This window comes from Anopheles arabiensis, chromosome 2, assembly GCF_016920715.1.
Source record: "Anopheles arabiensis isolate DONGOLA chromosome 2, AaraD3, whole genome shotgun sequence".
NCBI classification, from domain to species: Eukaryota; Metazoa; Arthropoda; class Insecta; order Diptera; family Culicidae; genus Anopheles; species Anopheles arabiensis.
Window position 1 is genome coordinate 82,536,658 of NC_053517.1, and position 14,847 is coordinate 82,551,504.

At 43.7% G+C, this 14,847-nt stretch overlaps 1 protein-coding gene across 1 annotated transcript in view; it reads right to left on the reverse strand.

The window, feature by feature from the left end:
- The window catches only part of LOC120893399 (fibrillin-2-like), a 99,820-nt gene that overhangs the window by 42,873 nt on the left and 42,100 nt on the right, over positions 1–14,847 (reverse strand). The window contains exons 3-5 of the mRNA XM_040295244.1: positions 7,183–7,381; positions 6,772–6,980; positions 2,694–3,371 (exon numbers count right to left, since the gene is read on the reverse strand). Of these exons, the coding sequence (XP_040151178.1) occupies positions 2,694–3,371; positions 6,772–6,980; positions 7,183–7,381 (1,086 nt within the window). The remainder of the gene's footprint in view (positions 1–2,693; positions 3,372–6,771; positions 6,981–7,182; positions 7,382–14,847) is intronic.

Below are 14,847 nucleotides of genomic sequence, written 5' to 3' on the forward strand. Positions count from 1 at the left end.
ATTGAATCAATAAATATGCTCAATTTGCTTCCTGTTTTTTGTGTGTGTTTTTATTCGCTCCTCCTATACAAACAAACCATACTTCACCGACAGTACCGAAACAGAAAGCCTGGTTCGTTGCCAGTACAGTTGCTTTTATGTTTTGCCTTTTTTTCCTCCACGGCCCACTCCACGCTCACTACTGAACGGTAGACCGTATTTAATGACCCACCTTCCAGAAGATTAATTTTTCGCCCAACCAAACCGGCGGGAAGCTCGATGTGAACCCATAAAAAAAACTCAGAACGGAGGTTGGCAAAATCGTTGTCCACCGGCGACCCGACTAAGCAGCGCTTCGTGTCGAGCGGCTCGGGCTGCGGAGACATTTTCTGTAATGTTTACCGATCAGTTTGAAAGTCGACCAACGCCGCCAGTGGCACAACCACCGCCACCGTAGGTGGAAGCTAATTGATGACACATCGTTTATGCAAATCCGACCGTTATTATCTGTCATTAAACATTTTGTTAATTCGTTTCGAACCCGGGCGGTGACGCTCATCGGAAATGATCGAAAATTAAGTGTTGAAAATCGTGCTACGGCACTGCTAAAGGAAGGCTGGGTGGGGGACGGCAGGAAAGAACCACGGAGGGGAAGAGTGGGACGGCCCAAAACAAACGAGGATTAAATCATAACATGTTTCGTGATGGGGTAGCCGGTAAATTGGGCGTTGATTTGATAGGGAGCAACGAGAACTTTGGCGTCCAGCGCAACGGTTGTTGGGATTGGCTTACTACGCGTGACAGGTGTGACGCCATGTTAAACGCAACTGTCAGGCGAAACACTAAGCGAGCGAGCGAGCGAGACCGTGTGTGTGTGTGCAAGCGCGCGTGCTGACAATTAATCAACGCGTTGCTTTCGCCGCACAGCGACACAGGGGCACAGTGACAGCTAAACAAACGACTAAGTAACCCTGGCTGACGTTTCTAGCTCACAAATATGATGCGCGTCGGCGGTCTAATCCGGCAATTATTGAGGTGCTGGTGCGCTTGGGCAATAGTGATGGTGGGCGCTGATGTTTGGGAGTTTCAACCGTTAAACGGTTACAGGTGGAACCGGTGCGAAGGAGAGTTTGAAATGTAGAAATAGATGGATTAACTCTATTCGTCACGATAAAAACACTTGAGTACGGGGGAGTAGGACGCATTAATGCAGTTCAGACGTTCACGCTCTGTTTAGACAAGTTTTGAGAACTTCAACTTTGTTCAGTTTCAAGATAGCACAAAGTACGGCGAAGCAGCCAAAATCCTGTTATCTGATCTTAATTAGTAACATTTTCAACATATCTGTTTCATGTTAAAAAGTATTTAATTTTTATTAATTCATGCTAAAGGTATAATATGAGGTTCTACACTCTAATTGATTTATTTATAAATAATCTGAAACCTCAATCAGTGCTTCTGAAGAGGTCGTTAGGTAAACTTTAACAATAATTCCATTTTACCACCAAAAACGAACCTATTGATTGGCACACAACACATCTAAAAACAAAAATTTAAACATAAAGAAATGTTGTTGTATACGCCTTAGCTGACAAATAGAGTAGATTTAGCATGAGATGATAGAAATTGTGCTTTATTTTAATTTAAATCAATTGTATACTTTCCACTGCATTGAAATTTACCTTTAGTACACCATATCAATGAAACAAATAGTATCAATAATGATAAATAGCAATAACGTTTAACAACAACGACATCGCACCGCCAACGCTTTGAGCCAGCACCTCAAACCTTAAATTAAATTATCCCCTCCCATCAAGCTCCAATCTGTGAGCATTTACGAAAAAGTCAATCATCTGACAGCAGCCACTTGATCAGTGTTGGGCCCACTCAATACGGCTCGAAGAAAGTTTTGGGTCCGAACATCATGTAAATGTTTCCCAACATATTTTATTCCCTTCCAACAACCTGACCGTTCCTTCCACCACACGGCACAAGCGCATGTGTTCACTTCAGAGGAGAAAAAACACCCCCCTGGCTCAGAGACCACAGACCTGTCAGCATCGCATCGGACATCCGAGAACTGGGCGGCAGTGCGAAGAAAACAAGCAAACGTACCACCGTTCTCTGTCGCCTCCGTTCAAAATCTCATTTCATCGTCCATTTCCATCACCCCTTTAGAAGGCCTAAAGCGGGGCCACACAAAAAAACACCCCGATTCTTCTTCTCGCACCAACAACCAGACCAGACCACGCCAGTGTGCGCTATTAACATCCCAACCTACAACCGTAATTTGTCACCGGGAATTAACTTCTCCTGATTGGACGTCTCGGGTATCGGGACCGTCGAGAAGTTGAGCTAAGCCTGCTGACAACCAACACTTTCCACTTGTGTCGTGATCAGCTCTGGTTTGGTTGGTTGGTTAGTTGGAGTTAGATGTTGCATCTCTGCGTCTGCATCTAGGCTGCAACTCTCGCTTGCCGCACCACCGATGCCGATAATAGTTTCCAATCCCAACCTTTCTTTGCTTACAAAAGCGTGAAAAGGTCGAACAGCACAACGTGCGCGCCGTGATCTTTAATCTAAATTTAGCCAATTGAGTTGTAGCACCAATGCATTTGTTCGATCAGTTCTCTCACGACAGCAGCCGAATCCAGCAGAAAACAAACACCCCAATACGATCGATACATCTGTTGGGCAAACAAATTACTCACCGTGACAAGTTCTTCCATCACGCGCATCCAGCAGGAATCCACGGTAGCAGCTACACTCTACCAGCGGTTCCACCTCGTTGCCGTGATAAATCATTCGACATTCGTGATCGCAACCGCCACGATCGGGACCACAGTCGGCCACATACGTCTGCGGAGTCGTTGGAACCACAGTAGACTCTGTGGTGGTGGTGGTCGTGGTCGTCGTCGCCGTTGAAGACGGATGCTCAGAGGGTTTCCTCTGTTCGATTTCTTCGTTGTCACTTTCGTCTACTTTGTGAGTTTCCCGGTGATCGTGCTCGTTTTCCTCATCATCGTCACCTTCTTCGTCATCCTCGGGTTCATCCTCCTCGTGCTCCTCAGCTTCAGACGAGTCTGTTGCCGGTCGATGATGATGAGTCTCATGTTCTGCTTCAAGAACAGCTAAATTGTCCGGAACGTTCTCTTCCGTTGTTGTCGTGTGTGGCACCTCGGAAGTAGTGGTCGATTGTTCTGTTGTTGATGTCGTTGTAGTGGTGGTTGTTGTTGTTGGTTCGGTTGTTGAAGTTGTTGTTGGCTCCGTAGTAGAAGTGGTAGTTGTAGTTGTCGGCGTGGTTGTCGTTGTAGTTGTAATTCGCTCGTGAACTCGATCATCACGCTCGGATGGTTGTTCAGAGCCTTCCTCTCCTTCTTCCTCGTAATCTGCAAAACAAAAAATCAATGTAACGAAAGAAATACATTAAAATCAAGAATAATTATATGCTTAATAAATTGTAAATGATTTCTTTTTCATCTGGACACTCACTGCAATATGTCACATTAAAAAGCCAAAAATTATGCAATCCTCATTACAATATTAACTTGTCAAGACATTACATAGTATTCGTTTCGTTTCAAACGTTACTATCCATATGTTACAATCATGTGCCCCATTTTCTCAGCCCAGACAATTACATCCATCATGTAAAACAATATCCCCGTGATGGGCACAAATGTGCTCGAGACACTTTTCATTTCACCAACCAACCATCCGTGCTGGTTTAAGCCGGCTGTAACTATGTGTTGGCGGGATGCCTTTTTCCGGAAGCAGGCAATATCCATCCAGCGGTAACTTACCATCCAATAAACAACTAGAAAACAGCTGTTTCACCCAACATACCAGCAAAACATAACATTCCACCTTCAGACAATGCAGGCAGCAAAATGCGAACACGCTGCTATGCTGTGAAACTTTTTCAAATGGATCTGGAGCACAAGATTGAGCGTCCCTATCTCCTTACTGTTAGCTGCACTATGTACGAGCTCGGTTGGTGCTTTCGGTTGAACAGCAACAAAAAAAGGAATGGGAAACACAGAAAATCAGCACCCCTTTCTGTAACCGGCGAAAGAGTAATGCCAAACGCAAGAGCACAAGCGGAGATGAAAACGAATTCCAATCCGACTGGAATAACAGATCATCCTGCGTCTTTCACACGCGAGCGGAACCAGCTCCACGGGGAACAGGGGGCACCTTTTGCGATGAATTCATTCACGCTCCATTCGTTCGCTACTCTTATCTCGGGAGAAAGGGCCACCTCCACAGGGCCAACCTGTGCGCTCGTGCCCGTGCAGAAGACGGTGGCTTCCACCGAGCACGTGCATAATACGTGGGCGTGCGGTGGGCGCTGTGGGATAAGGTCGAATTTATGCCACTAATATCTTGGTAGCATCACCGCGCGACATAAATTACACACGTTTTACCTGTCACATTGCCATCGCATGGCAACGGGAGCGTGCACCAACGGCAGCAGCTCTGCCGCTCGAAAGTCAACGATGGAAAATAAACAGACACAAATACCGACGACCAACAGAAATCAACTAAGGTGTCGTAGCGCATTTTTGGGCTGCACATGATGTAACGATTGCAACCAGCAACAAATTGGAACGGGTGCGACATTTTGAGGACGATTCTGAAGGTGTTATTAGCCATTTTTTAGGTAAACATCACAAAATTCGGCACTCACTGCTATAGTCAGCTCAAACCTAATTCCTAAACTCACTGCTAGAGTCAATAATCTATTTAATTTAGTTCATAGTGTGCAGCTCAGTTCGTTCGCAGCCATTGAAACTAATCTTCAAACACTGAAAAGCCAAAAGTAAAGTGATATTGATCGGCCCCGATACCTTTCCACTCACAAATGGTGGTACTTAAGAGATAATATTGATCTGCGTTTCCAAACTCAAATCGAATCGAACGAAATTGCCAAAAGCATTGCAGGATGAGAAACTCAGGTGCCGGAACGGTCAAAGTACGGAGCAATTCAATGAAAATCGTGACTGACGGTCTCGTGCCTTTTCGACGGTTTCTTACCTTGCTCATGCTTTCGCCATCGATAGAAAGGTCAGAATGATCGGTCTTCATCATTTTTATGCGGCAAATGGAATAAAAAAAAACCCGCTGCACAAACAGAAACCCCGACTAACTGTTGATCGTTATCAGCTGATCAGGTTTAAAATGCTTCAAATGATGTCTATGAAATGATTCAGTTGAATGGAACGACCGAGAAGCAAGCTGGAAAGTGTAGCACATCTACTGAATTCCTTCTGTGCATTTTTTTTACGATTTCTTTGATTAAGGTAAGATTTAGAGCAAACAGTGTTAAGATTTAAAAGCTTAAAGCAGGGTTAAAACAAATTCCAGCTCGTGTAATATTCTTGCAAAAATTAAGAACAGTAAAACGAGAAAAGATATATTTTTTTGTATAAGATGTATTTATATTTGAATATCAAAGAAAATTAAATATTTTTGTTTATCATATTGCAAGTTTATCATATTTTGTTTACAAGAATAGAGAAACAAAGTTATTTAGATACGTTTTTCATCAAAACAATTATGGTGAGTCACTGAATAATCGATCAGCTGGATATGATTATTACGATAATTATATTTCATAACAATTACTCATTGATTTTTTAACAGCCTTGGAGATGTACTTTTTCATTGGACTGTTAAATTATGAGTTATTTTATGAGTTTTTAAAGAAAAAAATCCTTCAAGGTCGTGACAACTACATTTAAACTTTATGAGTGGTTTTTTATTCGTCCAGGTCATTGTAAGTAAACCTTCAAACGTTTCTTCCTAAGTTATGGCGTGGTTTATCATTTCCTTCTATGTACAGATTAAAAACCAATAATGAAATCATCCTCATTGGTGTGAATTCTTCTTCTTTGGCTCAACAACCGTTGTCGGTCAAGACCTGCCTGTACTACTACTTGTGAGGTCGGCTTTCAGTGACTTATGGATAACCCCTCCATAGCAGGATAGTCAGTCCTACGTATGGCGGCACGGTCCATTTGGGGCTTGAACCCATGATGGGTATGTTGCTAAGTCGTACGAGTTGACGACTGTACTATGAGACCGGCCCATTAGTGTGAATAAATCCCAATAAAATCAATAAACAATAATAACGATGGATTTTATGGCGCATTTGTTGCTTTTTCTTATTATGAAATGGTTTTCATTAATCAAGATAATGCAAAAAAAAACCCATGCTATACAGCTGAAACATCCTGCAGCTGTTACATCCTGCAATTAAGCTAAAGGCAGACAACTTTCTGTAAAGATGCAATTGTTGTTACCAAAGGTAAAATAACAAATGTAAAATTAAAATGTCTGTTAGTTTCGTTCATTGAACTAGACTTTTAATCTCTCTAGGAAACCAGTTAAAGGCAAAGACTTTTACTTCTTTTGGATTTTTGCACACAAAAAAACTACATACTAAGACGTTCAAGATTCGCCCTATAAGAAATGAATTAATCACCTTTTTTTGCAGACGGTGGATATATTTAGGCGAGATTTTCCATACAAGGAGTTTGAAAAGTTGTGAAGCTTAAACAAATGCATAAATGGGCATGTAACAAGGATGATAGAGAGTGCAAATATTTACGAACAACATCCTTTTCCATATCGAACAATGTATGTTCAATCTTAAGTTGCAAGCATCACACCCACCCCCAGCATAAAATGTAAAACAAAGCAGCAACGCTTAGGTGTGATGCGTTCCGCTCGCATGGGAAAACGGCCACCTGCTTCGAAACGGTCTCCATCTCCATCCTCACTTACCTTCCTCTTCCTCTCCCTCTTCCTCTTCTTCCTCGTCTTCCCCTTCCTCGTCATCCTCGGAGCCGGTGCGGGTGGAGATGCATTCCGGTCGCTTGCCGATCCACTTCTTCCCACTGCAGTACAGCCGATCATGCTCCGGTGGCTGCAGCTCGTAATAATCGTCACATTCGTAATATGCAACCAGGAAGATGTTACCCGCTTTCTTCCGTCTGCGGGCGGCGTGTCGGGAAATCGGTGAGAGGGGGGGGGGGGGTAAGAGAGCAAAAAGAAAACACCAATCAGCATGCTATACCTCACCGAGTGCGATCTGTCATCGAGCTTTCCCAACCTTAGGTTCCGATTTGCGATGGAAATAAATATATCCCGGACACAAGTGTGCCTTAGGGGTCCTTTTGTGGCCACAGTTCTCACCTGTTGTATTTCACCACGTAGCCGTTGTCGATCTCGGGCGCCCTTAAAAGCCCCTGGGCCATACAGGACAGGTCCAGCCGGGCCGCCAGTTCCGGATCAAGGTCAGTTTCCTCCTGTATGTTTTGTGCGCGCTGACCGGCCTTCCGCTTACCGTTTCCGGCCTGGTTGGCTGCCGCTCCATTCGGGTCGTGTGATTCGTCTGCAAAACAGGGCAGGTAAACGAGAAGGGCATTAGCTGAATAGGGCAATAGGCTGGAGCGACTGGGAATGTTCAAAGCAAAACTAACATTGGAATATAATTTTATGCTGCAAGCTTACACTACAGTCGGTCTGTGTCCGGTTTGAACGTGGTACAGGATGGGTTAGGGAACAAAAGTTTTGCCAGCCTGTGCAATCGTTGCGAGCAGGACGATAGACAGGGAAGGAGGAGTGGAGAGCTCGTGCTCAACCATTGAACAGTGCGGGTACATACTTTTGGTCACGGATATCCGAGACCACTGTAACGAGGGCCACAGATGGGCTAAAGATTAATGTATTCATTGTTTTCGCTCCGAAAGTGCATACTTGCCTACGTGCGATACACCGCCACGCCCTCTGAACCACAACACTGTTCCCCCGGAATTCCCTTCTCCATCCCAAAAAAATGGGGGAAAAAAGTTTACAGATGTGACAGTAAAGAACACGGCATGACAAGCGTTTTGTTTTCCCCGTTCAAAAAGGTTTGCACTACACACATTGAACTACTTCGCAGCCCCCTGCCTCGCAGCAACGGAAAACAATGTCGCGTTGCCCAAGTGGCGTCCCGTGTCCGTTAGCGGGGACAGGATAAAGTTGAACGGTAAACAATATTCATAACAGAGCGTATGATAAACTGTGCCATTCATCTTTTCCATGCTGCCACCCCGCGATCGACCAACCGTGCGAACCGACTACCCATGTTCGGTGAATGTTCTGCCCGGTGCATGGAATGTGCGCCTGTGTAATTGGGATTAGAGCTGCCGGGTTTTCCATAAACCGGTTCGCAAAAAGGTTCGCCCCAACGCCGTGTCATGGTTGGGAAGTTGAAAAATTGAGCTTTGCATCTGTAATGAAATGTTTCATTTCAGAACCCGAACTAGTTTAGCACGTGTTTTAGCAATAGTGTTTTGCTATTCGTTGTATGCCAGTAGCGTAATAGTGGAGAATGCTTTAGAAACAATCCATGGTTTTTGCAGCGAAAGCAAAACAAGCTTTTATGTTACGAATACTCTTAATGTTTCTGTTTGCGATTGTTTGAATTCATTTCAAAATATCTGCCAGCCCCTTTTTCATCAACTTGAACAAGGTATTGTTATCATTTTCCATGAATGAAATGTAATCGAATGCACAGCAAAACAGATTTTTACTTTGCACAGGCAATGCAAATAAAACTCAATGTAGCAATCTTCAAACGCGATGAGCATGTGGAAAAACAAAGAGTTCAATAATACATTGTTTCACGAAACAAGAACTAGGGTAAATGTACCAATAGTGATGCAATTTGTAGTGGTACAAATGTGTTTTAATGGATTCATGGTAAATTCATGCTTATTTTAACACATAGCGATTGGAATATGTTTTGTCTTCGCTATCACAACCCCTAGATGTCGCTAGATGCCCCAAAAATAGTATATAATGTCAATGGAACTTAGTTTTCAGTTGTTTTCATATGCATAGCAAGGAATACTGCCATAATTTCGATTTCTTTCATAATTTAATCGTAAAAAAATTATGAATTTGGTTGACGAAAATATTTACTAAAGTACTTTATAACACCTGTCGTCAACCCACACCCGGAAAAGAAAGCTTGATTTGAAGTCGATTTTTCACTCAGCCAGATAAGCGAATTTTGGACCTTGTTTGGTAAATTACTTATAGAAAACGCATTTCTGTTGCTTATTTTAATAAAAGCAGTACGACATCGTCGTGATATCGTCGAAAAAAAAATCTAAAAGGTCATGTTTTCATTGATTTTATAATTAAGACCACTAAAGGAACATGCCTATTTTGCGTACCTGCAATGGCACTATCGTACGTAAATACGTAAATATGGTCAAAAAGCAATGAGTTTTAATAAAACAATATCATTTGATGATAATTGTGTGAAAAAAAACTAATAATTGCCTTGTTATGTGGTCATTTAGAACTTTAACAAAGATATGAGTTTCGTAATGAAATCTAAAGGATTTTGGAAAAATGTTGACAAATCTCACAAAATAATGGACTTTTAGGTCATTAAGTAACGGAATGGCCCCATTTAACTTTTAAACCCTTTGTTAAAGGCCAGAGAATATTTCAGACCGACATAAATGACTTAATTACTTTTAATTTATCGTACGCAACGCATTTTAGCGCAATACCACCACTATTGGTACTACCACCATTATATGTACGTTTACCCTATATATCATCGATTTTTGTTTCATATTATATAAATAAACCGATAATTGCACTGCTGGCTGGACAAATTTCAATGCTGAAATATTGCTTCCTTTTCCATATTTTACTTCCAAAAATAAATCTTTACGCATGCAGATTTAATGAAACAAAATAAATCGATGACGCTTCCGTGTGATAAGATCGTGGGTTTAATCTGATCTGAGGTTATCCGGGGGAAAAAAACAGCAAACACTACACCGACCGAAATCAAAATGATAGCTGTGTACAAACACAGACTCTTCCTCACACACTCAGAAACACACGTGGAAGCGAAATAACCATTGGCGCGATATTACTGGAACACAACCCATTAGTGTGTGGTAAAATTTATTGCCCCGGATGAACACGTTTTATTGTATCATTAATCTCCTTCGCGAAAATCCCGCACCCGATTGCTACATTCAGAGCGAGTGTTGTAATCTCTTTTTCTTGCTTGGCATTGCAGTACGATTTTGCTCTGTGTGGATAGTTTTTTTCTTCTTCTCGGTATTTTCTGTAGTCGTGGAAGATAAAGAGGAATCATAACGAACGGAAGCGTTGGTTTTTCGTCTGCTTCATGAGTTGTTCTGTTTTGCTTTTTTGCAATCATCTGTTGCATATCCCGCCTTGACGTACCAGAGCAGCCTCTTTTGCGTCTTTAGCATTGACAAGCTATAGCGCTACTTGCGCATTTTAAGCATTTTAGTAAGTTATAGTATTGGATTATTGAGTTCTTGGAGTTTTCATGAGCATGCAATATATTTTTTTTAAATTTTCCTAACAAACAATCACTTTAAAAAATGATAGATTCCACAAATGCACTCAAAAACGGAAACGTAAGATTATAATACCATTAAATCGATCGTAAAAGATCCATTTGTCAAGCTGTAGAATGGAGCATTTTTTCCAAATGAAAACATACTTCCGGTACTTTTCTTGTCCTTCACTACTCACTCACGCAGCAAAGCGCGTTCCCAGTAGTCTTCTAAAGACTCTTGCATTACTATACAGCACCGGAAACCATCTGCCAGCTCCAAAAGCAACTCCTACACCTTTCCAACCAAAAAAAAAGCGAAGAAAAAAAACCGGAAACAACCCAGAAAACACATCTCCAACAGCCAAAATACGAATATCGCCCCAGCGTCGAGTGGCGAAATAATTCATCAAATTGAAATCCTTCCACGTCAAACCGGATGCGCCAGCCAGCCAGCCAACCACCGACTTCCCCGGGCTAAGCGATATTAAGCGTCTTGGACGGGGCACTCCCAAATCGGAAAGACTCTCCGATATTGACTAGCAGCACAGACACAAAAAAAAAACACCCCACCCACACAAGACTAAAAATGAAGCGAAAGACGAAACTCGCCCCGTTCAAGTGGCAGCCTCATGAATCGGAAGGAAAAACTTTCATCCAATTCAAACCCTCTCGAGATCCTTTCAGGCCCGATTGAACGGGGCGCAATGTGAGAAGCTTGGGAAAACTTTTTCACAACGCACAACCCTCCTCCCCCCCCCCTCCCCCCTCTAGGTATTCGGTATTCGTCAAGTGTTTCCTGGGGAGGACCAGAGAGAGAGAGAGAGACAGAGATAGAAGGTGTGTATGCGTGTAGCAATGTAGCAGCAGCAGCAAAAACAAGCAACAGGAAGCCAAAGAAAGGAGTGAGAAAACTTCAGCACCCATAAAAACACCCACAGCCACACACAGCGCCAATGAGGGGCTGCCACACTAATGGAAAGGGCTTACCGATCGGTTCCGGAAGCTCATCCTTGAAGCTTCCCGGGTTTCTCTACTTTGCCGAAAGCGTATTATCCTCGGTGGACAGTTGTTTGATATTTTGTTTGATTCTTTCCTTTCTTTTTTTTGTTCAGTGTTGTTTTCCATGCAGATGTACAACCATCCCAATGGCTTCCCAACTGTGGGAAAGCGGTATTACCCCGCTCCCGCACAAGGAGTCGCTGTTATTGAGATTAATATTTTTAGCACCGATCCGAATGGGGACACCACCGATAAGCCGAGCGTTGAAAGCATTCGTGTGAAAGTTTTTACGAGTTTGAGCGCACTTTTTTTTTACGACGCATCCTTTTTTTCCAGAAATAATGGATGGTTGGGGAGGATCGGTACGCGCGCTTAATGTGCTATTAATAAGCGGATGAAGAACGTTTTAATGCACTGTGGAAGGGAGCTCATTGCTGCTAAACTGGGTGGTAAATATTTTCCTTTCGATAGAAGTTTTAATGATTTGATGCTTTTAGAGCTTTGCCCAAAGATCCTAATTCGTAGAAATGCTCAATTTGTTAAGTGAATTGCATATATTTAGGCGTTTAGCTTAGATAACTTTAGAAATCGAACATATTGATGTGACTATGTATGCAATCCGAATTGACCATCACAAATGCAAATAGTTCACGAGTAATGTGTGGGTCACAGCTGCAGACTTCCTCTGGATAACCTCCAAAGACAAAAGCATTCACAGCCGGTCTTTATCAACCCGTTGCGAACGGTGCTAATGCAAACGATAAGCCTCCTCTAGTCTAGCCGGAGCTCAAGGTTATGGCCTCAGTTCGCACCTAACAACACCATCACAATCTGCTGATGCAAATCTGATTTGATCCATTGCATTATACGACTGATTAGGTGTTCGTGCTCTCAAGTGTAAAGCCTTTGGCTCGATATTATCAGCACTGCTTGTTCGGAAAATAGTTCCTCGAAACCTCCCACACAACGCTCACGCACTAGTGGGGCGCACCAGAGCACTGTTGTACATCCAAAGCGGAGAAGAATCGGTCTCACCGAGCCTCACCGGCATCAACGAATCTAATTAACACAAACACTGGATCCGAAACTCTCCTGTGATTAAACGCCTGAAATTGGATTAACACCGATCCGCATCCACCCACACACACACACACATGTTACGCCTTTGCCGGCTCATAAGACGGCAGCAGCTATTCTGGCCTCCCCAAGAGAGCTCGCACCACGTGATGACGATGCTTTTCCGATGCTACAACCTTTCCGTGCAGTTGTGCTTTCCATCAAAACCATGTTCTCGGCTCTACCGGCTACACGAGCGCCTCGGAAACTTGTTCGGAAACAAACAGCCAACCCACCCGTGTTCGGGGGAGTCAGCACACACACGCACGAACATCACCCGGCGAGAACTATTGTGCCGTGAACTGTGGGTGGGGCTGGGCACATTATTCGCGAGCTTTGGTGTCCACAAGACACCACATCACAAGCGCACCAAGCGATGTGGAATGATTTCGAAAGTCAGGAAAACGGGCCCCGGTGTATCGGTCCGCGGATGGAGCTTATTATCGGGGATATCGTTCTGGGATTGCCACCGTCACCGAGCGCTGGGTAAGCGATTAGTAATCGAAAGGCAGAAAAACGGTACTGATACCGATCGCAAACCCCGTTTCACCGGCTTGAGCTACGCGTGCGGGCGGTGTTAGCTACCGCCGGTAAACATTGTCGTGTCGTGTACGCCCCGTTGTGTGAAGTCGGGCATGTGCTGATGTGAGCGAATGCCGGCAGTAGCAGTACCACACTAGCAGAACAACAGAAGGTTCGTTTGGTTAGGATAGGTCCCAAAGCGAACCGGGCGAACCGTTACCATGCTGCTGATGATTGGATTCTACCAGACGCTCAGACCTGCCGCTCGATGAGACGTCTGCGCCACCGGCGGGAAAGGTCTGAGGAAAATGACCAATTCCGAATTCTACCACCAAATGCCAACAGTGAGTATGCAGACTCACCCGGTAAGAAAGTGCCCTGGAGATGGATAGAAGTCAATTTGCAACCCGACTAAATGAAATACCGATTACACGCGTGAGGCTCGTTTTCGGCAACTGGTTGGCTCCGCATCCTCACTTCCCCGCCAGCGTCTACCAAAGCCAACGTTTCAACGCACATAACAGTAGAGCTACGGGTCTAGCAGAGCAGAGTCGATAGGATATAGCGCAAGCAACGGATTCCGAGATGCTTATCGTTTTGGATCGTTGCTGGATGTTTATTCAGGAGCAACACGATAAAAGAAGCCCAGCTTTAGCCTTCAGCGCCAGCACCGGTATTACTGCTAAGAAGTCAAAGTATTGGCTGAATGCCGGAGTAGCTGCTTTGGCACGGAAAGCTACTCTTAGTGCTGTATAGTGCCTGTCCGTCTTTCCTTGCCGTTCCGTGTCATGCTTTGGCATAGCGCTTTGATAACACAGTTGATGATTGCCAGCAACAGATTGATGTGTGTTTTCCCCCATAAAGCCTTTTGCTATGGTCATGCATGTGCTTGCCTTTATCCCGGAACAATATCAACGTTTGATCCGTTTTTTCACTGTGGTTCGTTAAAGCTGTTTTAACATCATGAAAAGAGGGAGTTTCCTGCGAGGATTATTGCGCTGTTCGCATGATGTGCAATCGATTTCTCCACAAACTAGGGACGTTTTGCAAAGGATCGTTAGTGGTCAAGCAAATATGTGTGTGTGTGTGTGTGTGTGTGTGTGTGTGTGTGTGTGTGTGTGTGTGTGTGTGTGTGTGTGTGTGTGTGTGTGTGTGTGTGTGTGTGTGTGTGTGTGTGTGTGTGTGTGTGTGTGTGTGTGTGTGTGTGTGTGTGTGTGTGTGTGTGTGTGTGTGTGTGTGTGTGTGTGTGTGTGTGTGTGTGTGTGTGTGTGTGTGTGTGTGTGTGTGTGTGTGTGTGTGTGTGTGTGTGTGTGTGTGTGTGTGTGTGTGTGTGTGTGTGTGTGTGTGTGTGTGTGTGTGTGTGTGTGTGTGTGTGTGTGTGTGTGTGTGTGTGTGTGTGTGTGTGTGTGTGTGTGTGTGTGTGTGTGTGTGTGTGTGTGTGTGTGTGTGTGTGTGTGTGTGTGTGTGTGTGTGTGTGTGTGTGTGTGTGTGTGTGTGTGTGTGTGTGTGTGTGTGTGTATTTTTTGTATATTTTATTTTACACATTTCGGCATAAAATAAAACATCCGAAGTTGAGAGTTACATCACCACCATGAATCATGGGGAATGGGAATAGATGTCACAACAAAAGTACACAGAAATAATCTTAAATTTATGACACAGTCCGAATGTCTTTCGGCTGGATTCGGCAAGCGGTCCCGTCAGGTGGGAGTTTTAGTAGATCTATTAAAAATTTGAATCTAGTCGAGTTCTTAGCAGTGCGGGATGAGCTAAGAAAACTGGGTTTAATCAGGATGACGTTCAAATCTCAATAAAATCATTGAAGGAAGTGAGTT